Here is a 25,419-nt window from a genome sequence, read left to right as displayed (position 1 = left end):
ACACTAATTGCTCGATTGTGATTTTTTTTTCCTTTTTCTTTTACATTTATAAAATATAGACAAAGATTTGCGTACATTTGTAATGGAAACGCAGCTACTGCTACACATTTATTTTAGTTGTTTTGTTTACCTGTTTTGGCATGTCAGAGGTAAAGGAACGAGCAGACATCCTTACTTTGCTGTTCTTCCTAAACAAAAACAGACCTCACTGTCAGAATAATTCAATATTACTCATATGGAAAACAAATGATATGACTGACGGTGTCCCGTTTGGGTCAGATGTTTACACACACTCATCACAGGCATGAACAACACTAAGTTTAGTTTACTCAAACTTTGGTGTCCAAACTTTTCCCTTATGAGCTAAAAATTGCCACGTAGTCACACTTCACAACAATTTATTTTTTGGTTATTTTGTTTTTATTGGCCAACAATAAACAAAACTTTCAATATTTTAATGAAACAAATGTATATAAATTTATCTGGGAATCATGTGAAACATAAAACAAAAATATTACTCTTTGGTCACCAAAAATAACAGAATGCAGGTTACTGTCGCTGTATTTACAGAATGGGTACGGCTAAGTCTGAGTAAAGGTTGCTGATTGAAAAATGTGTCATTCTCCATCAAATTCCTGCACCAGTGGCCAAATTTATGCCATTCTTGAACATGTATCATTCTAAGGCCAGCACTTGGAAAGTTATGCAAACACTCCCATTAATGTTTGGTAAATGTGCTTTATAAAGCGGTGCCTTGAGGACACGCTTTTTGTAGTCATGGCAGCAAAATGCTGCTGCCACCATAATGCTTTAAACTTTGTGTGTTCAAAAGCCTCTCTTTGGTTCCTCTGAACATTCTTCTTCTTGTGTCCAAACAGATCAAACTGCACCCCATCTGATCATAAGCTTTTCTCTAAATATGCATTTGGCTGAAAATTTCAGTCGAGGCTGTATAGTTGTCGCACATCAAAAACTGGTTTTAGAATGGATAAAGGGAAAGAGCATAAGCCTTCTGGAATAACCCTCACAAAGCCACAACCTCAATCCAGTTGAAAATTTATGGACTTTACCTCAAAGCTCGGCCTGTCCCAGAAAACCGACCGGGTTTAAAGTTCCACCAATTCTGCCAAGAACAGTGGTCAAATATCCCTGCCATAAGTGTGCCAAAACCTTGTTGTCAGCTTTAAAAAAAGCATGTGGTTAAAGTACAACTTACTATGGGACATTTGGCCAAATAGTTGACCCCTGCATGTACAATTTTTGTAATTGTTGCTGCCCTCTTGGCCAAGATTCCTTTGGAATCTCAATGGGTTTTTTTATCCTTGTAAAATATCAGTTATAAATAATTCTTACCCTTAAAAACAAATGACAATTGATAATTTGTGCAAAACCTGAAACATCATTGAAGTTGTGTGTTGTATATTCATTCCACGCAGAGAGAAGAATCATTTAAATAAGCCATCAAAGGACCCAAATTACTGAAGTTTGTGCCCATGATGTTTGAATGTAAACTTGTCACCTGGACTGTACTGCACATACACTTCTATTCAAACAAACACACCTCTGATAAGGGGTTCTCTTTGCTCCGTTTTCCCGAACATACTCCACAAGCTGTTTCTGGGTCCTTCCACTGACGGAGAGAATTTTAGATTAAAGACTAAATCCAAAGAAATAACATGATAAAATGCTTAACTGTACAACAAAGGTCAAAAGTCCGAATGAACGGACTTCAAAGAGTTCCTACCTGTATCTGAAGGAGGAACCTCGTGTGAAGAGGATTGCTTTGGTTTTGGGTTCCGGTTGATCAAACAAACGGAAGAACGAATGGTACTCCACACAGATCTTCCAGAAGTTTTTACACTGGTCACGACTGGCCATCATAAACTCAAGAATGTCTTGATGCGGCCCCTGAAATAAAAGTTAAAAAGAAACACTGACTTGGTCATGTTTACAATGAATGTAAAATCTGAGATTAAACTGAAGTCCGTGAAAGCTTACATGGACTTCTGGGTGGAGTTTTATGAGGAACCGTTTTCTCTTAAAGCTCAGTTTGCGAATCTTGGACCAGTTGAAGGTGTTTATTTTCGTGTTGCCCTAGGTTAAGAAATAACGCCAGAAAAGACAAACAGAAAAGTCAACCAAATGATGACAGGGTGAAGTCACGGTGGCTGCGATTAAAGCAGTAATCACCTGAAAGACCTGAAGGCCCATATGAGCAACAGTCAGATTGATCTTGGTGCCCTCCCGGTCAGCTGCTGGGTGAAAGCGGACACCGTACATTTCCAGTTTACGAGCAATCTCCAGAATCTGGAAATCTGATTCAGCAGGAGTCTGGCCACTGGTTAAAAAAAAAGATACATAAACAAAAACATTCATGGCATGTTCCCTTCATACAGGGTAATAGTGAGCAGCGGTATGTGGAGTCCCTCTAAGATCAATTCTAAGACCCTCTTTTTATTGAATTAAACTATGCAACAAAACGGCACGAAAATGTATCCACACAATTTCATTTGTAGTCGAAAATACTTTAACTTTTTGCAAAAACGCTCTCAGTTTAAAACTGCTACCAATATTGATTTAGTTAAAATTCTAGCAATATTTGCAATAAATATAATACAGAGTAAAAACTGACAAATGAACTATAGTGATCACTCTTAATGTTTTCTTCCACATAGTGCCAAAATAAAACACAACATGATTTTCAAGCTTTACAAATTTAACAGGCACATATAAAAGTAAGTGATTACAAATGTTAGAAACATATCCATCCCATCATTACTCCATTCTAATTTTGTTCATCCTTTAAGCATGAAATCTCCTTAGAGCCCTCCCCTGCCCCACTGGCCTTATGGCTAATAGACTAACCGGAGCAAAGGATTAAAGCAGGGAACTCTCTGTTAGCGCTACCACTCTGGCAACCAAGGAAAGAGATTAGCAAAAGTCTTTAGAGAACCCTTAAGTCTTTAGGGCTTTTTTCAACCTGGGTGCTGAAAAAAAGCCTCTGTTGGCTATGAGGTAGCACTGTGCTCCTTTAGAGACAGGCTGTGGGAAAAGTCCTGTAAATGGTTTCTGCTAAACTCTAAACCAACAGATATGGGTGAGGAAGACTTGTTGTGTCTGTGCATGAAGAACACAGTCAGGGTTTTCACCAAGCATAAACTGCGTAGAAGCAATGGGGCATCATTTACCACTTCTTAAACCATCAACATGAAACAACATGTGTGGGATGAGAACCGAAAAGTCAGTTTACCTTCTGTAAATCATAATTAGATAACAGAATGAGCTCAAAAAAGCAACATGAATGCCTCCCATTAAGGCTAAAAATAGGAGGAGGAGAAGCAAGCACTGGCAGGTCTGCTGAGGCTTCACTTTTAAACAATGCTAAGCTACCGTTCTTTAAAGTATTATAGTTGAACCCTTGGGGGAAAAAAAAATATGTTCACAGAAAGGTGATAGTTAGCAAAAATATGAAGGTTGGGGAATAAAAAGCCTGCAGTTCACTTTTCAGCAGACATGCAACCCATGTTCTTGTTCTGGTTAAACTGAGGAATCGGCTGAGTAATGGTTTGATTTTACACAGCCAGGTGATGACTACACAACCTGCCCCCAAAAAGGAGGATCGTTTGTAGAAACGTTCAGTAACCACACACTGACTTGAAAAGTTAATATCGCTTGAGTTTTTTTTTTTTTTTAATGTTATCAACCACCAACTTCAGCCTTTATGTGATACATAAACTCAAAGTACTGCTTTGGTAAAAGGTTTTGGGAAGTGAAAGGAAAATTAAGCATACTTTGAAAACCTATACATCTAAAATCTGAAAAATGAGACATGCAACCCTTTTTATTCTGAGAGCAGATGAAATGCATTTCCCTTGTACTGCCTTGAGAATATTGTTATTGAATCTAAGTACAAATGCAGCTTCTTTTTTTTGAAGGCCTTGGAGATTTGATAGAGGAAATTACTGAGGGAACAGCATTACAAAGACCAAAGAACACAGACGGGTGACAGGAATGTGTCAAGAAATAATATTCCAGGTTTCAAATATCTCACGAACCACTGTTTGGTCAGTCATCTGAAGTCATAAAGAGTATCTCACAATTGCAGATCAATCAAGAGTTGCTAGATGTAAGCCTTTGACAAAAGAAGGAAAGCAGCTGAGAGTCCAGATCCTCTATTTGGAGCAAATAGCAGAAAAACAAGGGCTGCTTTTTACCAGGCTAACACTGGAATGCCTTCAAAGTTACTTGAAGGTTCATGTACTAGGACACTAAATCCAATCTGACTGATCGGCTAATCTGCACAAATTTCAGTTTCTAGATATGCATTTCAGATGTTTATTTGTGAAACATTCACTGTTCAGTGGGGATGTCTTGAAAATAAATTACTTTACGTTTTTCATTTTGTCCATTCTGCTTTAATGTCTGGTTTTGTTCTTGTGATGTGCCTGATGATTATGCACTACTCTGTCTTGTTCAAGCACATAAAGTGAGAACAAAACACGAAGTGTTGTGGTTGCAGCAGGATGAAATGTGCAAAGGCTTAAGGCATATTTTTACAAGACACTAGACATGATGCTGATCTTTTCTTGGCTGCTAAATTTGAACACAATCTTTAGAATGTGATACTTTGTGAACAGCTTTAGATGAGGACATATCTGAGAATATTCCAGCTGATGTTGGGAGTTTTTCTTTTAAATCTTGGCAATAGTTGTTAGTCTCAACAGTTGCTACACTTAAAAGAAAGAGACACTTAACACCACGATTAACAATAGCTCTTCAACATTATCCCAGTCGGTGAATACTGAATAAAAGCCACACCATTATGGCCAGGGGAAAGATGAAGCTGTCAGAAGCAATGCTTTAAATAGAGATGTAAATTATATTAAATTCATGAGGTGAAGGTAAATCACATTAAGTCTTGCTAGCTGTAAAAAACCAGAGCAACAGCCCAGACACGGCTGCTAACACTAACCCTCTAGAGTAAAGACCAAAACCTGACAATATTATTACTACTTTAAGTGGTTCCAGGGATTTGTGGCTGATTTCTTCAGACATATGGGTTGGATTCAAATATTTTAAGAGATGTTGGCAGATATAAAGGAACAGGGGCTGAAACTTACAGGTGCCTGCGGTGGAACTCCATGATTCTCTCTTGCACTTTGTCTTGATAAGGCAATAATTTGTTTGCTCTCAGGAACTCCCTGTCTGCAGCGTCATCATGGTCTCCGATCTCCGCTGTCAGTTTACACAAGAGGAAACATCAGATTCTGTCTGCATAATTGGAGGAAACGTTAACTCTCTTCGGAACAGAATTATCTAAAGGCCACATGAGATCATCATCATTTTACAATGTGCAATAAGTAAGTCCTTCATCTCGGTTTTGAAATTCAGCAATCATTACGAGGCAGTTATTGAATATTGCTCTGTGTTTTTGACGTTAAGGCAGTAGAATTAAACATACATTGAACAATGTGTGAGGCCAGCAGCGCTCCGGTATTTTCTGTACAGATCAACCTGCCCTCCATCAGATCTCTCTTCATCTGCAGGGAGAATAAATACCTGTGGGAGGAAATGAGAGGCCAAAATTACTCACAACACTCACAGATTTAGATTTGAAATACTTTTTAACTCAACCGAGAAGATGCTACGAAATGAGACGCACATCTCTTAAAAGGACAAGAAAACAACATAAGGAAATATAAATACATTTTAGAAATAATTAATCGCTTTCATTATTTCTAAAATAATGAACATTTTACTTTTATTTTTAAAAATGGCACCTTTCTCAATAATCAAAGAAAACTCTTCATTATGACACAGCAAATCAAACTGACCAGCTTTTTGCATGTTTTCTCTAATCCTTCAATAATTTAACTTTTGTGATGTTTTTAAGGTTAAGATTTTCTATCAGATTCAAGTCAAGCCTCCGACTGGGCCGCTCCACAATAACACCATCACTTCCTGTCGGAATAAACCTGTCAAGTAAAGCTAAATTAAAATTCTTCAAACCTAAGTGATGCAACTATTTGGCAGCACAGGCGTAATAAAAATGTCATTTATTTCTCTAATGATTACTGAGAGATTTTTGAAGAGAAAACCAAAACCCTCAAAGATTGTGAAACGTCTTCCATGAAGACAGGAGCCAAAAAAAAAAAAAACTTCACTTCACTGACCTGGTGTACTCTTCTTGCAGTTGACCCGGGTCAGGGGGAAAGAACTTCACAGAAAGTCGGAACAGTGTATTCGCTGGTACTGGAAAGCAATAACAGAAATATTGAAATTCCTCTCTCCATCAGGTGGATTTACAGCCAGTTTGATCCTACTTACTTCTGACTTGTCTTGCAATGGGCTTTGTCGGTTCAAGCCATACCTAGAGGGAGACAAAGTTTTAGCTTTTCAGCATTTCAGGCTCCAAGTTTGACCAGTTGTTACAACTAAACTCAATGCAGGTCTTCTAGTATAAAGTGACAGCTCTATAAGCAACTGTCTACTTTTCTTGGGACACAATTTACAATTCTAAGTAAAAAAAATAAAAAATCCCTCATCTCTGCCTCATTGTAGCTCAGCTCCTCTGTTCAAACTGTGGCTGATTGATGAAGGAATGTGCAACAAGAAACCAGCATTGAGTAACATTTCTACCCAGAACCAACTGTTGTAATCCGTTTATGTACACATTTCTCCATCTGTCGTTGATCTAAATATATTGGAGCCCATCTTCAGGCAGTAAATCAGTCAGCTCATGCAGACTAACTGTGAAAGTCTTTGAGCACAGTTTTAGAAAAAGCTACACACACTTCACTGTTTGAGATGTACAGCCAGTGAATCCATTAAAGACAAGCAGTATTGTTTCAGAATGTAAGCTATGGTTTGGATCGTGGCCCCCATGTTGGTTTATAAAAACTCCAAGGTGGTATTACATTCCAGTCGTGTTTCTGGAAAGATAAAAACGGCAGAAATTCTGACGGGTGAGTCGAGCCAGACAAGTTATGCCTCATTTCTACTGAGTGGTACGGCATGTGTACGAACCCTAGTTTATGGTCCGGTGTATTCAGAAGAGCATTCCCACCGCCAGTGGGGCTTTCTCTGAGCAGGCGGGGTTAAACCCAAACACCTCACGCTGCGTCAGCTGTACGTACCGTTGCCCTATAGACCTACATCTGAAGCGTGACCAGAAATGGTGCGACATGTGTTGATTGTTTGGGCCAAACCACAGCAATCCATGCCGTAATGCTCAGTGGAAACGAAGCATTAAAGAGACTTCAATATTATCTCCAGTGAAAACAACACCACTGTACTGATTGTACTAATCCAGAGCAACAAAGTAACCGTAAAATGACGTCAAAGTGCACAGGGATTCCTCTCCACTTGCATTTATGTTAAGAACTTTGACCTGTCACCAATAATGAGTATGCAGTGTACGATTACAGTACATTGTGAGTAGTGAAAAACCTGAACCTTTTCCTGTGTGGTCATAACAACCACAAATGTCAATGAATTTTATTGGGATTTTTGTGGCACAAAGTGGTGAATATTTATGAAGGGAAAGGAAAAGGGATACAATAGTTTCAACATTGAACCTTCAACATTTTACAACAAAAAAGTGTGAAAAAGTATGGATGAGGTCCCTGCTGGTCAGTACTCGTGCGATGTGAATGTGTTTTCACATCGCATGAGTCACTGCAATCAACAACTGGATGCCATGGCCGGCGGAAGAGATGAAGAAGACGGCAGGAAGTGGTAGGATGATGTTGTGTTATATTTTTTTAATGTCTTATTGCGTCAACAAACTCATTCACATGTGATTTTAACTGCGTTTCTTATTGTGAAAACACCAAAACATTTTGAGCACATTTGTAAAGCAAATGGCTACTGACAATTTTACATATTTAGAAACTGATTTTTGCATATTAGCTCCAGTTCAAACACATTGGTTGGAAGCATTTCTAAATATCTATTTAAAATAGTCTCAGTCTCAGTTGGATTTAAGTCTCAACTTTCAGTGGGCTAATCTAACATTCTGCATCCATTTACCATGAAAGACCCCAATAAAATACATTGATGTTTGCGATTGTAACGTGACAGAATATTAAAAGGTGTATGAACAGTTTTGAAAAGCACTGTAAAATCTGTGTGCTTCAAACCAGAAGTGAAAGATATTATTGCGGAGTACGTACCCAATTCATTTGCATGTTCTGAAACTCGACGCCAAAGTAATCACTTTCGATGAGGTTACCCCTGTGGAAAACCTCAGTGAGGAGGTTCTGTCCAGGAAGTTTTGGCTGAAAGAGAAGAAAGAAAACAGACTGAGGCATTCCTTTCATCTACATGCCAACAAAGTTTTCTGATACCCTCCTGTGAAGCATCTTCAACGAGCACTAAAAGCAACATATAGAACATTGGTTTCAGTCAAAAAATATATATACATGTAGACGGGACACAAGTGATCCGCAGAGATCCTTGGAGAAAGACCAATGTAGCTGTAGCTGAGCGCTGGGTAAGTTCTGTCTTTGGAGCAGAAAATACTTGCCATCTGTAAACAATTCTCTTCATTGTGTTTTATGAGTTTGTATGCTCCATCTGTTGAGTCAAATGGCCTCCTTGATGTTGACAATAAGCTGGTAAAATAATTTTTAAAAAAAAAGGTGTTTTGTGTTGCACTGTTAACTCGCTCTGAGCTGAGGGGAGAACAAATCTCAGGCAGAAAATCTGCAGAGGTTTACCTTCTCAGCGCTCTGGGGTTTGTTTTCACTAAACGAAGAACTAATTACTATGTACTAAGGGCATACTGCAGTTGAGGTTTGGAAATCTAGGCTGTGACTTTTTGAGAAAATTACAGCCTAAAACATCTGGTAGTAATGTAAAATAGTATTTTTAAAAGCCTTATAAAAAGAACTGCACTGCATCGGCTAAAGTAAGGTATTACAGCTCAGCGGCCGCCAAAAGCTCAACTGTAGAGACGCTTTTTTCATGACTTTGATACAGTCACATGTTCTGCATTCAGACAACCTATAAATCGCAGGTGAAATCTACAAAAGCACCATCAGCAAGTGTGGAAATCTGCTGTAAAAGGCTTCAAGTGCCTACACTTAGAGTCTGATTACCACTGAACTAAAGTGGGGAACAAAAGCACATGTGTTGGAATACTTTGGTCTGCCTTTGAGGATAAGCCAAACACGCATTCTAGACGATATCAGTAAGTACGCTGAATGAAAACAGTGGGCAAATGCGAGGAATTCAGGCAAAATGTGTCACTTTGGCTGCCTTTCAGTCATAGATTCAGCATAAACACTGAGCTCTCAGCAGATGGACTTCTTTATTAGTGAGTTTATCAAAACCAAATTCTTCACTGACATTAGATCTAACTAACATGGATCTCTTTCCAGCCTCCATTTAATGATGTTAGTGGTGTTTAATTGATTCTGTAATAATCTGGCAGAATGAGGTTGAAAACATTTGAAAAGCTTCAATATAGTACAGAAACTGCTATAGCATCCACACATGTACTTTTAAATACAAAATGTAAACAAGAGTCAAACCAGAGAGACGGGGCTGAATAGAGGTGAAGTGTTCATTAAAGTAACATTCATAACAAAGTTCATCATAGTTGGTTTTGTTCTCAGATGTCTCTATGCAAAAGTCAAACGTGCGGTACATAACTTTTATTAAATAATATGTTTTTACAAATCTGTTGAAACTATCATTATGTTGTGACAGTATGGTATGAGACAGATAATTTGAAAAAACAAAAATAAAAAGGAGCTCCTCTATCTTTTCCCAGTGCTAACTAGAAACAACCAATTAGAGCCAGGATGGGAGCTTAGTGCTGTCAATCGCCCCTCAATGTGGTTATGCTCATCCCCCTCTTCTTCTCCTTCTTTCTCTTTGTTACACTACAGCTAGAATAGCCTGTTGTGAATGCTCAGGCTAGTTAGCATAGCCACTGATGATTGACAGCGCCAACACCCACTGGCTCTGATTGGTTGTTTTTGCTGTTTTCTTCAGATAGTAATAGTTGCTCAGGGAGGAGGTGGAGTAGATCTTTTTTTTTTACAGATTGGTCTCATAACATACTGTCCCTGTGACAGTTTTAACAAATATGTAAAAAAAAAAAATAAATTGTCATAAAAGTTACATGCTGCACCTTTATCCCTGAGAAGGAGTGTTTAAATTAAAACCTCAAAAATCTAGTAGGAGAACATTTTAGATGACATTTTCACAGAACTAAAGGAAAATGTGGTTCCAGAATTAAACAAACAGCATGATAACTAGAGACATGAATCTGCTGATTTTCAGGTTGGCCCTGACCGGTGACCAGTTGGTCAGAAAGTCAAAGAACAACCTTTTCCGGATCAAGTGATGCCACCATGCTACCAGGTTCCACTAACAACCTGTTATTGAGGGAAGCTTTTTAAAGTGAGGTGCTTAAAAATTAAGTCAGAGGAGGTATGCTCATGATGAGGGCATGATAAGAGAAAATTGTATTTTCGTTGCATGTTGAGACATGTTGAGACCTGTTGAGAGAGCAGATTATTCAGCTGATAACAGGTTGTCGTCTGATAAACATCTTTGACTACATAACTGAATTTAGATGCTTGGAAATGACCTTTAGCTTCTTCTCCTTAGAACAATGTGACAGAAATGATGGCTCTTCTACATCAATCCTGATGTTTTTTACATCCTTCATTGGATGTAAAAAACAGTGGATGTCAGTTATTTGTTCATCAGCACCTGCTACTAACTTAACTCTAATCAAAATGTTAACCCTTCTAGAACCGAACCTGTCGCCGCCGACATGTAAACATTTGCAGTACCGTAATTCCACCACACTTGGCGCTATCTGAAAAATTCCAACGGTTTCTGAAAGGGGAGACGTTGCACTTTCCAGCCAATATCGGGTTATTACGGTAATTTCACAGCTGCAGCTGCAGAGAGTGAAATTAATCCGGGGGGCACTCGTTTAATAGACGGTAAATTGTGAAAATGACTTGTTGGATATTGAAAGTTCCAGTTGTTATGGGTACATGGGTAAGTATATCATCTCACAGGACATTTAAATAACTACTTACAATTAAAATAAGGAAGATTTATATAGGCAGACGTTTGAAATTCGGGTCTAAAAGGGTTAAAAGTCAATTAGTTTTCTTTCACATTGCTTCTTTTTTTATTTTTCCTTTTAAGATGTTACATTTATGGTATTGGAAGATCCAATGACTTTGGTTTCAGATGTGCAACCTTAATTTGAATTTAATCTTAACCTTAATTTACCAAGCCAGCAAAAGGACATCACAAATTGAAATGCTATTTTCGTGTAACCTTCTAGTCCATGTCTCTTGACCCCTCCTCTAATGACATGAAAAATCACTGTAAACACAAGCAGAGGACGGCTTCACATTCCATCAAACATCAACATCTAAGATATCCTGAGGAATGCACACATAATGTCATCTGTTGATAGTGAGATCCTGATAAGTCGTCAGCAGTCTGAAATGTGCTAGTTGGCTGCATACTTTCAGAGAACAAACAAAAGGATCCACATTGGTTATTTTCACCTTGACCTTTTATACAAAAGCAAAACAAAGGACCTTAGCAATGAGCTAGTTTAAGTCTACTTAATGTCTTTCCAAGTTTCATTCTGATAAAACCCATTGGATCCGTTTTAGAATTTCTCAACTTATTCATTTTAAGTCAGCAAAAAAAAATTAATAATTCAGTTTATTCTACTTTAATCCAATCTTGGTATCAACAGTCTATTGTGGCACAGCCTACAAAGAGTGAGCAGCTCCAGGCAAGCAGAAGAACAAAGATCACTCCACACAAGAAGAAAAAGTGAAAATGTGCATCTAAAAAGATCCTATTGTGCTAAAACAAGCCTACAAAGACATGACATGCTATGAAAACTAGACATACCAGGTGATGAGTCAACAGCATTCTGGAATGAGCGGTAAAGCTCCAAAGCAGCAGAGTACAAAGGCACTTTAAGCCAAAGAAACAACTATTGTAATCTTTCAGGAAAACGGCTGCATTCGTCATAAAACAAAAAATAAAGATTTTTCATAGAGACAAAGAAATTTACAAGTACATGGAAAAATAAATTGCCACAAGCAGCACTCCGTTATATTCCCCAATGCAAACACAGCTGTAGTTCGGGGCTGGTTGGAGAAACACCAATGAACAACATCTTTTTAAAACAGTTTAATCTCACTGGCAATATCTCAGAGTTACACAATATATTCACTATAGTCACCAACTAACAAAATACCTTAATGAACACCAACCAAAGGTATGGAAAATAATGTCGAGCAGGATTTTTCCCAGTGTATTGTAATCCTGGGCCACCAGGCTTTACTTGACCCCTCCATCAGGCTAAATGTAGCTTGTTTATGACAGCAAAGACTGATTAAACTAGGTTTATATATGAAGCATTGAACTGAGCACAATGGAGTTCGCACCAGTTACGCTGTCCATACACCAGCGTGTTGGCATCACGCTACTTTTCTCAAATCATGATGAATACTCATGCACGCCTAAATTTTTGCAACTTAACATTTTTCCAACACAAAAACACAGTGGACTGCCTTCGTGTCCCTATCATCAGACGTAGCATGATCTGGCAGAATAGGGGGAAACTCTGCCAGATACTTCTAAGATGATATTTAAAGATAAAAAAAATTTGTACAAACAAGCCTATTCTTAAAATAGGCTTCACATGTCTCTGTAGTAAATACTGTTCACTCCACACCTTCTGTTTCTCTGAGCTTGATCCCAAACTAAAAGTGAGTCTAATTGCTCCACCACCCTCCACACTAAAGAGTTTTGTTGCAACTGTGACCTGTAAACTCCATGCTGATAAAAATGTAAATTAAGAAACAAAATGCAGAGACTTTGAGTGCATTTTTTTTTTCCATTTTTAAGCTAACTATATTGTAGATAATCCTTCCTCATCTTCTTCATCTTCGCTTAAATCTGCTGGGATTTTCTGCTGTTGCCACAAGTGAGTCAGAAAATTGGTGGGTTGCTTTTGAGAAGTTCAAACAGCATCTGAAGCTGAGAAACATCGGTGGTATAAGAGTTAGCTCATGTGTTGTTCACACCCTGCTTGTGGTACATGGACCACAGGCTCATCGTGTCAACGGGTCACCTAATCAAGCTCCGAAAGCAGAAGGGATTATGGCAAGCAGATGTTTCTCAGAGACAAATCTTTCTCTGGGTGTGTTAGCGGTGCGGCGTGCCATTTGGTGCTGTTGGGGGAAATACAAGTAGGAGTTTGAACATCAGCAATCTGCAGGGGGGAGGAGGACTGAGTTCCTCATGCATGGAAAAAATAAACAGAAAGGAAACAGGTGAACAGCAGATCTTGCCTAACCCAGTTCAAATCCAGGTCTTGGGTGTGCCTTGTGTGACAGGTTAAGCACGGTTTCATCCCAGATTCTCCCACTGGCAGCAGGGGTGTGTTGAGGCTTGCATTTAGCACAGTGGGACACGTACCATTTTTTCAGCTTAGCTCTACCATCGCTCTCTCTCAGTCTCTCTCGATATACACTTTTAAAGCTCTGCACACCAGTGGCCACAAGTATGTGAAGTGAATTTCAAGGGCCTTTAGCTGCTTTCCTCAACCAAAGTCAAGCTTCATTCTAAAGAGTCACTGCTGGGGGTTCTTTTCAGAGAGAGCTGGCTACAGAACACACCTGAGGGCAGCTGCCTTCAGGTTGTATTTGTTGGCAGATAAACAGTATTTGCTGATAATCAGGATCAGGTTGTTTGCAGGTGACCTTCGACTCACGTTTCCAACTCAAGCCATTTTAACATTCTTAAACCTGCCACTATAAAACGCTGTTACACATCAGGGTCATTGTGAAATTCTGGATAGGGTGGGGACTGAATTGTCATTTGTGGAGTGTGTGTGTGTTGCCTTGCAACTTTCTAAAGACAAATTTAAGCCAGATTCCATACTTCATTGCTATGCGATATCATTCAACTATTGGGGGGTTGATGTGGAGCCTGTCATCTTTTTTAGCTACTTTAACAAGCCTCTGAGGTCAGTTGGTGAGTAGGTGTGAAGTAGGGAATTGATACTACCTGCCCTCCTTTGTACTCAACAAAGGTGCTGGTTGAATAACGCTGGTTTAATTTATGTTAGCACACATTTTACATAATGTTTGATCTCATAATGTACAGTGGAGGTTTGTGTAGTAGCCGTTTTAAATGTTTGCAAAACTTTGTCTATATTCCGTTAATGTGAAAAATAAATTTTGCAATTGCAGTGTTTCCATTAAATAAGAAACGCAATTAAAATCACATGTGAATACGTTTGTTCACACAATAAGTCATTAAAAACATGCAGCACCATCATCCTCCTACCACTTGCTGTTGAATTATTCTTCATGGTTTGTGCTGGTTGTTGATCATGTGACTTGTGGGATGCAAAATGTGTTTCCATTGCAGTTTTGCAAAATAAGACAATTTCAAAAATACTACCTGATCCTAGTGCCAAAGCTTTTGATCAAAAAACGAAAGTTTTTTTAAGTGAATTTATTTTTGAAATATCAAGTTGCACAATAATATTGTCAATGGAAATGACAGTATTGTGCAAACTGATGTTTGCACAATAATGCCAATTGTCCATTTCTAAACACAATCAGCAATGTTTAAAAATGCACCAATCAGCAGCCTGAAAAAAAAAAACAGTTCACATGTCTCTGTAGTAAATACTGTTCCCTCCACACCTTCTGTGTTTCCCCTGAGCTTGATCCCAAACTAAAAGCGAGTCTTCTTGCTCCACCACCCTCCACATTAAAGACTTTTGTTGCAGCTGTAACCTGTAAGCTCCCAGGTATCGGTTGCATAGTGATTGGAATAAGGTTTGACTTTGTGGCTGAACACAAAGCGTGGATCAGGGTTGGTCAAGGTGAGAAATAATCAGACTTGGGCAACAGTCTCAAGTTATTTTTATGATTACTTCATGCAGATTCTGTTCATATCTTTCATGTAAGAATTAAAACTGCCCAAGGTTCACCTTTCCAGAACCTCAAACAATATAGAACAGAAAAGCTCAAAAATAAAGAAAGCTTGAATGAAAGAGAGCCCGAGAACAAGAAGGAAAGAAACCACAAAAGAAAGAAAAGGAAAGCTCAAAAGAAATAAAGAAGGAAGGAAAAAGAAAGCTCAAAGGTAAGGAAAGAATGATGGACACACCAATAATGGACTGAAAGAAGACACAAGGAAGGAAGAAAAGAAGAAAATGGAAAAAAGGAATAACACAAGGACAGGAGACAACAAAGCAAAAAATAAAAGGAAAATGCAAGGAAGTGTACGAGCAGGGAATGAATAAAGGAAGGATACAAGTAGGGAGAAAAAGAAGGAAGGATACAAAATTTGTTTTAGTCAGTGGGAAGAAGTGACATCAAATTCTACACTCGTCCATACCAGCAAGGAACACCTTATGATAAAACTCTAAAAAGATTACCCTCCATGTGTTGTTCTTCACACTGTGGTTTTTATGACCACTTTCTGGACAGCCATAAAGAAAAAAATAGTGAAAAAAATATCAAACAGAAGTAACACAATGCACTTGAATCACACAAATATCATCGTGTTGCTGACAGACGAAACCAAATGTGAAGTCGACATCAACAAAGAGGCTGAAATTCCTGGGACAAACTTTCAGCAAGGCTGCACTGCTGTGTGAGCCCCATCCCCCACGTTCTCTGCTCAAACTTTGTCCTGGCGGTGAGTGCTCTTTCTGAACACGAAACACTGCCACTCACTTCTGCTCCCCTTTCTTCCTATCTATGTTGTCAGCCTTTTTGCCGTTTATGTGCTTGTTTGCCAACACTAAAGCAATGCCGATTCCCTCCCCTCCGCCGTGGATTTTCACACTGCTAGGTTTTACAACCCACACCCCCCTTGGCTATTTTCGCAAGTTTTTGAGCTAGAAGTTAAGGCCAGAGAAGGGGCTGGCTGTGCTGGATAAAAGGAGCCTGTGTTTCCTTGCCCTGATGGGCCTTCCTCCCCTGTCCAGAAACCACAAGGCTGAGCTTTCTCCTGCGCTGGCCGTGGGAGGAGCCTGAGAACAGGAGCTATGCAAGCAAATGTCTGCTGACGATGCCAGGTAACTGTAGTAAAGGTTAACAGATCACAGAGCAATGCTCTCTTATCTGATTTGGTCTACTTTGTGCGCCATCGTCACAAATATTCTGTCATACAACATATTTCTATCACAATAATAAAAAAAAACAAAGGAAAGAACATAGGAACGTAGGTTTGCTTTCTGTGAGTTATTTGAGCAAAATTCCATTAAACCGCAGACTTACAATAGTTGTACATTAATGCACAGTCAAGGGCACTATGGCAGCTTGAGCAATGAAACTTCTTAAATTAGTGAATTAGCCAATGTTAATATTATAGTTATTTAGTGAAGCATTGTATAAAAGTTACAAAACTCCTAACTGTGCCAGTCCAACATTCCTCAAAAAATATTCATGTCTCCATGATAATGAGGGAAGAGGAATATCGACGTTGCATTCTGAGCACATTTACATATAAAACACAGCAACAAACTTGTGACCAATCACACAACACTTTACACAGAACTTAGTCCGACCGGCGCCTGGTGTGGAGTTCGCCAGGTGGACGGCTCTCTGGGAACAAAATTACTCAATTTTCAGGGCCTCTACGGTAGCAGGGAAGGGTAGGTTGATGGTGCCTTGTCTTCAACTTGTCAATCACACACTTGAATTGGTTTTATTGGCTTTAAGTATCACATAATTGTGAAGTGGACAAAAACAATGATTGCACTTAATTTAATTCATCAAAGTAAAGGAGGCTGAACGTGAATGGGTTTCAGGTCTGTAATTGTAAAACACTTTGAAGCCCACTCCACAATTTTGTCCTGGTTTGCGTTGGTCTGTCACATAAATTCCCAATATAATGCATTGGGTTCATGGTTGCAGCATGACAAAATGTAAGCAAGTTTGAATAATTTGGCAAGCAGCTGCATCCTCTTCTCCTAAATAAAAGCAATGCTATGCAGTCTTTCAGTGGAGAGATAACTACTACTCTCCCACCAACCCACAGCTCCTCAATGAATGAACAGACATATGAGGCAGCATGGATGAACAACAGACCCTCTCAGAGAGCCATCTTGTTCTTGCCAAACTGCAGTCTGCTTGACAACAAGACTGCCGTCACTCCCCCTTTTGCAGCTATGTATTTCTGTCTGCTTCATGTGCAGAGTTCTCATCAGGCCAAATTCAAAAACAGTTCCAGCACAAAAACAGCAAGGGTTGAAACGAATAATCGGGACCAATCGATTATTGAAATAATCATCAACTAATTCAGCTGATTAATCATCAACTAAAGTATGCAGATTCAAAAAAAGCGAATTACTGAAAAAACACCACACTCAAAGCAATACCTCTAAATTGTACAAAAAATATATACACTTTGTGTTTAATGTAAAAAACAAAAACTGTAAATATGTTTTACTCAAAACTCCTCAAATGTCATAGTTTTAGCTTCAGCTGATTCAAATTCTGTTAAAAAAATCTTTTAAGCACCTTTTGCTGTCCATTCATTAATAGGTTAATCCGAAAAATAATCAACAGACTAGCCCAACACTGAAGTTAAATCAAGAAGAAGGAGCTGAGCTTTTCACATATTGACATTAGAAGTATTTTTTCCTCTGTAGATGCATCCTTTGCTACGAACGATTAAGCGTACACTGAAGGAATGCTACATTGTTGCAATAAAATATTTATTTTCTATTTAAAAAAGGAATTGAGTTATTTGTATCTATATATGCATGTCTAATGTATAAAAAAGACTTGAATGAAAAATCTGCAGAATGTGCAATTTTTTTTTCATCCAATTAATAAGTAACTAAAGTAATCATTAGCTGCAGCCCTAAAAACAAAAACAAACAAAAAAAAAAGTCATTAAAGATTGTATTCATGTTGACTGAACATCATCCCGAGCCGTTCTCTTATAAATCAAACTTAAATCTGTCACAGTCCATTAGCATCGGACTTGGCAGTAACACATGGCGGATGAGATTATAAAACGTCCGTCTCAGCGGTGCTCCCAAACTGCATCTGCTGGAACGGTTATTGTTGTGGCTACAGGAGGATTTAGGACACCTGGAGAGAGGTAGAAATACTCCATCTAAAAACACAATTAGCAGCCGCCAAACTCAGCATTTGCACTTCCCCGTAAATCAGGCACCGGATTGAATATTTAATCCTTGTGGTTGACTCCACTTTGGTAGTATCCTCCTCACGGCAGGAAACGACAGGAAACAAGTGCTGATATAGTGGCTTCCTTATTACTTCCTATTTGTCTACTGAATTACCCCTGCTGCAAATTGAAGAGTTACAACAGGAAAGCAAAAGAACGTTGTTTAAGTCTGGGCACACCAATAAATAAAGTTGGTGTACAGGCTAGTCTTAGGTTAAAAACAAAGAAAAAAAAACAGAAAGAAAGGAAAGTGCACCCTACTCCATTTCACCACTAACTTCTAGATGAGAAGCAGAAATTAAAGCCAAAACACCAAAAAGTGCCCTGGAAAGAGACACAAAGCTGGAAGCAATAAGAGGCCTTAAGAGAAGGGGATTTTAGCACCAAAGCCATGTGGCAGCTGTCACCAACCCAAAGCCACACGCAAGCAGGGTAACCAAGACATGCAGCCTGCTGTGGAACAAACAGCAGGCTTATCTCAGAGTAAATAAAACTGGGCGAGGGGATTGCAACGGTGACCCCAGCGGGACAACTGCTGATACTCACGTCTATGACAAAGAACTCCTGGGAGTCGTCCAGTCCCTGCACACGGACCTGAAGGCCCAGCCCGTGGCTTTTGCTCCCGCCGACCATGTTGCCGCTGAGGCTTTGGCCTGGCTCCAGGGTGCTGATACCGGCGTTGAACTGGGCTCCCAGCCTTGTGCCGGGGGTCTGTAGAACCCGATACGAACCCTCTATTTCCCCCATAATTCCTCTGGGCCGCTAACTCCTGTAGGTCACAGAAAAAAAAATGTTATTGCAAATCATGAAAACAAAAAACAGGATAAAACTCTTTTCAAACGAGACTTCAGATGAAATGCTGAATGTTTGGATTTGGCTCATAGTGAAGACTAGCTATAGCCTTTCCCGGTTTGGACACATGAACCGCATTTATAGGCACTTAACAGAACCATTTCATTGTTCAGCACCCGGCTTTCAAGGTAAGTAAAAGAGTTGTCTGCCACAGAGTCTACTCCAATAAATGTAATTATGTCAGGTCACTTGGAGTTCCTTTTGTTTTAATCAGAGATCATAATATTTTATTTTGGAAGCAGGTAACTCCTCTCTCTGTAGTCTTGGCTAATTTGTACCCGACTTCTAGCGATACATATAGGTGTCTCCCAACAAGGAGATGTTGCAAATCTGCTTGGACAGCCAATGATTTAAAGTTATTTTCTATGATAAACTTCACGGAACTTGTTTCAAGAAACTTTTAGACTGACCGAACTTATCTCTTTTAGTGCATTTAAATTTAAGCAGTTCTTGAAGCAGATCCTATGACATGTACCCGTTTCCTAGCTTGACATTTTCTTTAAGCTGTTAATTTTTCAGCGTTGTATTTGTTGCTGCCTCTTGGCCAGGACTCCCTTGAAAAAGAAGTTTTAAATCTCAATAGGTTTTTTTTTGTTTTTTTTTAGCCAGGTGAAATAAAATAATAATAATAATAATAATAATACTGTGTTGTATTATTTTAGGCCCTGGAAGAAAATACCCTAGAAGTAATAATATCAACCAACAGCAGATCACTTATTTTTTCAAGTTATCGATTTATGGTCACTATCTGCCATTATCTATTCTTATTTCATAAAAGTTAACAGGCCCAATTGGTGCTGATTGGTGGAAACGGTTCAAATGTTCATGTTCTCCACCCCAACATATTATTAATGAAGTCACTGTGGCTCATCAAATAGACCAAGGTTGGATAAGAAGAAAGGCCATTCAAATGCAGATCAAACCACTAGCAGCTAGTCTACCCACTGATATAATTGGTAAAATAAATTGATATGTCTAACACAGGACTTTCACTTGAGTTTAAACAAATAAAATGTTGCCTAGTTACATGTCCTCTTAACATAAAATGCAGTTTCCTTTGTTATTTTCAAAAATAATTATGTTTTCAATAAATTATTGAAGCAAGTATCAATTAACGTACTTTCAATATGAGTGTATTTCCGATTTCGCAATAACTAATATCGATATTTTTTGAACAAATTATTGAGTACTTTTAGCCCTTGCTACCAAAACGAGGATCGGAACCAAAATAAATGGAAAAAGGGTAAACAACACACAATTACACTATATCTGAGATTTGAGCATGTTTACGACTACTTTTCACTGTCGTTAGCTAAAGTATTTAGCAACAAGGACAAATAAACTGAGCAGTTTAGGTAAATATATACAAAATGGAGATAGGCAGAGATGAAAAGACAACGCCTGGGTACTAAATGGGGCTAAGAATTAGCGAAATGACCAGAAGCCAACACACATCTGAGACAGTCAAAGAGACGTGGATGTGGTGCAGAAGGTTAAAACTATGCAGAAACCACTGCCTGAAAAAGAAAAAGAAAAAGAAACCTCGGTGTGCAGCGTTAATGACGCTGTGAGTGTGGGTTTTTTTTTCTTTCGATGTTTATTTTGAGTGTTGGACCCAACTAGGTCAGGAAGATACAAATGTCGCTAAATTGTGAAACGGAGGAATTACAACAAATGGCGCAGAAGACGTCAAGAAAATGCACGAGCTGTTTTTTTTTTCTCCCTTTTTAATTCGTTTTGAAAGAAGTTTGATACATTTCAATACAAAACCACCGAAAGAGTGGGGACGCGAAGTTAAATCCTGAAGTTTACGGTTTCGGATACCTATTCTAAATAAAAGTCATATGTGATAAAAACAAAGTATAAACGGCGGTATTGAACTTACCGTATTTTGCTGGAAATGACACAAAACGTTAAAACTTCGCAACACTGAGAAGGACACCGCTCCTGTCCATGGTCGGCGTCGCCTAAACCAGTGTGCACTCACACTCCTCTGTCATTGGCTGAAACCGTCGCGTTCGTCCTGTCATTGGCTCAGATGTGGCCGAGGGTTTGTGGGCTGTGGGACGAAGATTTACCTTCTTTCACTTTAAATAGCTTGCATGGATGGAAAAGAGAAGAAATATGTCGGAGGGAAAAGCACACTGTATTTTCTTCTAGGGCCTAAAATAAACTTTCGAAATGTTTACGGCGGTGACTTGGCTTTCTTACCAGAGTGGTCAACCCTGATAGAAAATAAAATGGTTGTTCTTCTGAGTACTTTGAACGCTGAGATTTCACTCACAAGATAAAATCTCCCACTCCTCAAGCTTGTGTTAGTTTGATTTAAATTATTCTGTATATATGTGTATTTATCTATCAGTAATGTTCAGTTAGGCTATGTCTCGTTTAACCAAAGTCCAACGTCTTCGAGTAGCTTTCAGGTGAAGAAAAAAAAAAAAAAAGACTAACATCTGAGAGTAAGGCAAAGGTGTTTCTCACATTATAATATAGCTCCCCCTACTGGCCTTTTTAAGCAAATAAATGTTTTAGCGTTTATGCCATGTGTTAAATGTAATAAATTTGCAGCAATCTAGTGTATGCAAGTAAAGGCCTTTTTTAATTTTAGTTTTCGTATAAATTACATTTCTTTAATTAGATAGCCATACAAACTTTATCTCTAAAGTCAGACTTAAAACTGTTCTTTTACTTTTACAGCACTTCTAGCCTGAGCAGACTTTTGTTTGTACAGATCAGTAAGAATGAACTCAATATTTGTGACAGCAGACTATTGTTGGCGCAGAAATGTGAAGCACCTTCAATCTCTGATACTTTTCACATAAAAAAAAAATCTTATTTTAACTCCTGAGCACCAAACAAATATCTTTGTCATGTTTGAATAGCATTTTAAAATTTTGTGGTTGAATTTGCACCTTGATCAATATTCAGAACTCCAAAGGGGTGCAATGAAAAGATCAGTACCCAAGAAGTACTGCCAGATGCCCATACCTGAATCGCTGCCTAAAGAGATACACGAGAGTCTCTCTCTCTCTCTCTCTCTCTCTCTATATATATATATCTATATATATATAGATATATATATAGATATATAGATATATAGATATATATAAAACATTCCTAAGCTATTCTAAGACCATTATATGTTGTGTATGTAAAGCAAGGAGGCGCTGTTTCCTCTGAACACATGGACTTCTCTCAAACATGAATGTGAAAAAGCAACAGGTTTGTTTGATTAGTTTGTCTGTGTACAGAGTTGATTCTATTTTTTGTAAATATTATCCACCACCAACATGTGAAGTATTAAAATGGTCTACAGATCTATTTGAATGTAGAATATGTTCCTATTTTTTAACCTCAGTTATATGTTGTTGTGTCTCTTTGGTTTATAAAAACCTTAGCTTCTCAGATCCCTCAATATGAGTGTCAGTTTTCCAGTTCAGGGGACAGTCAATGTATAGAGGAGAAACAGCGCCCCCTAAAGCCACAATGCATGATGGTCGAATAAATAGTTTGTAGACTGATATACTGACCCATTCAACAAATTAGAAAATTATTGAAAAGTCAATTTATTTCAGTCTCTCTATCACCAAGTGAAACACGTTATAATGGCTAATTAGACAAACAGATGTTTTAACGCCTATATTTCTCCTAGTTATGATGATTTTCTGCTAACTGCTAATGAAAATACAACATTTAAGATTAGAAGATTGCGTCAGGTCAATGTAAACAGTATTTTTTAAAAACAGAAATGTGTGCTTAGTGAAAACTATGCTGAATACCTGCACAAAGGTTGTTATTTTCAAAGGGTACTTTTAATCTGACAAACCAGACTCATTGGGACGTATATTCTAATTTATTGAATATGTTGGTATGTGGTCCATCTAAACCTTTAAAACTATGGTGTTATCTTTAATTCTGCAACATCCTTGCAAATAAATAAATGAATTAGCATTGAAATGACATTTTTCAGTTAAAAAAAAACATTTCTAAACTTTGAAATTCTATGATAATTTGTGCTTTTGTTTCCTCTCATCTTTATTATCTCAACAGTCTTCTTATGTGTTTGAATGAGAATCATCTCAACCATCTCCAGTCACTACAGAGCGCTGCAGCAAACCTGACACACAAAGGAGACAGCACATTACTGCTGTTTTAATCTCTCTACATTAACTGTTGGTATTATTTTAGAATTTATTTTCAAATTTTAGACCTTTCCTAGAGCTGTGCTTGGTCAACCCCCAGCCTATGTCTGGAACGACATAGGCTGCTTTGGAACGCTGACCCCTCGGGTTGAGGAACGTGTTGCTTCCATCTCTGCTCCGTGTCAATTCTGAAACGGCTGTAGACCCATTTATTCAGACTGGATTGTAAATAGTTTACTGCAGAATTATTTTTTTCTGTATAATATGAAATTGGTTTAGTCTTCTGTGCTTTTATTTTGTTCCTGTTTTTATTGTAAAACACTTTGTGGTTTTTCAACCTGTGACAGGTGCTGTAGTATATTTATTTACTTAAGCCTCTCTAAGAGACTTTTCATTTATACATCTTACAGAGATATGTTATAGGCAATTGAGCCCAATTACATATACTTTGATAACCAAAATAATAGATTAAACATAATAAATATTATTGTTGTGGAGCTCATATGTATATTTATTCAATTAATTCAAATCAAAAAGGGGTTTTCAAATAAAATCTTATTTATTTTGTCAATATATACAGTTTTTGATTATATATAATTACTGTATATTATTAATATATATGATTAAATAAAGACGATTATGATTGGTATGACTACATATATGACTAATTAAATATCCCGCAATTGACATGTTTAATATTTTTAAGTGAGTTCCAGTTCTAATATCTAATATTTTTGATGCCAAAAACCTGTGGCTTTTTATATTTTAAATATGAAAATAAAATTAAATCAAATGCAACTTATCCGTTTGCTTGTATAAAACAAAATAAAACAATGAATCTCATTTGATTTTCACAATTTGTCATTTTAAATAAAAATCAAATAATTAGTTGGGGGTTTTTTAATCTATGGCTTCTTATGAAAAAAAAAAAATTCAAATTACGGACCGTTTCCAACAAAAGTGTACGGATGGTTGTGTTATGTTGCATAAATAAACATAGCACCAGGTCAGACTGCATTGGCAAGATTTGTCCTCCCAGACAAAGGCTTTAAAAGGGCTCTGAAGCACACAAAGAAATAGAAAACCTTGAGCTTTGTAGGCAGAGGGACAGGTCAAAGTAACTTAAAGCAGCGGATAAAAGAAATGTTGTGTTTACTTCCTTTTAAATCAGACGATAATAAGCAGTGCCATCAGCTCGGAATTGGCTAAGACCTGTGCAGAAGAAGGATGCCGAGAGGTCACCTCTGTTGTGAAAACCTGACAAACAAAATCTAAAATACGTGGCAGTAGAAGAGGACAGGAGAGCAGTACAATAAATATGGATACATTTAATAATACTGAGAAAAAGTTCAACATTTTTTATCCTTTGTTCAAGAAAGTGAAACTCGTTCAGTATGTAGACTGCTTGTAGACAAAGTGAAGTATTTCAAAGCCTTTATTTCTTTTATCTATGGTGATTATGGATTACATGCTATGGAAATTTACTATACAATGTCTCAGAAAATTTGGGTATTGTGAAAAAGTTAAATATTGTAAACTCATGGTGTCACACTCTCAGTTGACTAACTCAACACACCTGCAAAGGTTTCCTTTGCCTTTAAAAAGTGTTTCAGTCTGGGTCAGTAAACTCTACAACCATGGGGAAGACTGCTACCTTCCCAGTGAGAGTAAGTCACAAAGGTAAATGTTATATCCAAGCACATTCATAGAAAATTAAATGGCAAGAGAAATTGTGGTGTGAAATGTTGCACCAGGGACAGGGATAACCACAGCCTTGTGAGAAGTGCCAAGCAAAACCCATTCAAGCATCAAGAGCCACTACACACAGACAAATGACATTCCTCATGCCAAGGTTCTCCTGAAACAGACACTGGAGTGTTGCTCAGTGGTCCAAAGTCTTCTTTTCTGAAAGTAAAGTTTGCTTTTGATTTGGAAGTCAAGGTTCCAGAGTCTGGAAGAACAGTGGAGAGGCTCAGAATCAATGTTGCTTGAAGTCCAGAGTGAAGTTTTCTCTGTCAGGAAACTCAGAGTGTCATGTCTCTGGGTTTCCTGAGGTCCACAGTCAGTGCAGCCAACTTGCAGACCATTTTAGAACACTTCTTTATTCTGACAAATGCTATAACAATGCCGAATTCACTTCCCAGCAGGACACGGTACATGCTGACATTGCCAAAGGTACCAAGAGCTGGTTCAA

At 38.1% G+C, this 25,419-nt stretch overlaps 1 protein-coding gene across 2 annotated transcripts in view; it reads right to left on the bottom strand.

Moving 5' to 3' along the window:
• farp2 (FERM, RhoGEF and pleckstrin domain protein 2) overlaps positions 1–21,187 on the bottom strand; it is a 37,109-nt gene extending 15,922 nt beyond the window's left edge. For both annotated transcript variants that reach the window (XM_015001314.2, XM_088005131.1), the window contains exons 1-12: positions 20,969–21,187; positions 18,778–19,000; positions 8,175–8,279; positions 6,328–6,370; positions 6,174–6,252; positions 5,462–5,559; positions 5,121–5,235; positions 2,191–2,338; positions 1,999–2,094; positions 1,745–1,908; positions 1,562–1,630; positions 131–188 (exon numbers count right to left, since the gene is read on the bottom strand). In XM_015001314.2, the coding sequence (XP_014856800.2) occupies positions 131–188; positions 1,562–1,630; positions 1,745–1,908; positions 1,999–2,094; positions 2,191–2,338; positions 5,121–5,235; positions 5,462–5,559; positions 6,174–6,252; positions 6,328–6,370; positions 8,175–8,279; positions 18,778–18,978 (1,176 nt within the window). In that variant the 5' untranslated portion in view covers positions 18,979–19,000; positions 20,969–21,187. The remainder of the gene's footprint in view (positions 1–130; positions 189–1,561; positions 1,631–1,744; positions 1,909–1,998; positions 2,095–2,190; positions 2,339–5,120; positions 5,236–5,461; positions 5,560–6,173; positions 6,253–6,327; positions 6,371–8,174; positions 8,280–18,777; positions 19,001–20,968) is intronic.
• Positions 21,188–25,419: the final 4,232 nt, after the last annotated feature.

Source organism: Poecilia mexicana, unplaced genomic scaffold (assembly GCF_051168715.1).
Source record: "Poecilia mexicana isolate PSO_F unplaced genomic scaffold, ASM5116871v1 scaffold_4, whole genome shotgun sequence".
NCBI classification, from domain to species: Eukaryota; Metazoa; Chordata; class Actinopteri; order Cyprinodontiformes; family Poeciliidae; genus Poecilia; species Poecilia mexicana.
The sequence above is the reverse complement of the archived record's forward strand: the minus strand, read 5'-3'. Positions and strand labels throughout refer to the sequence as shown.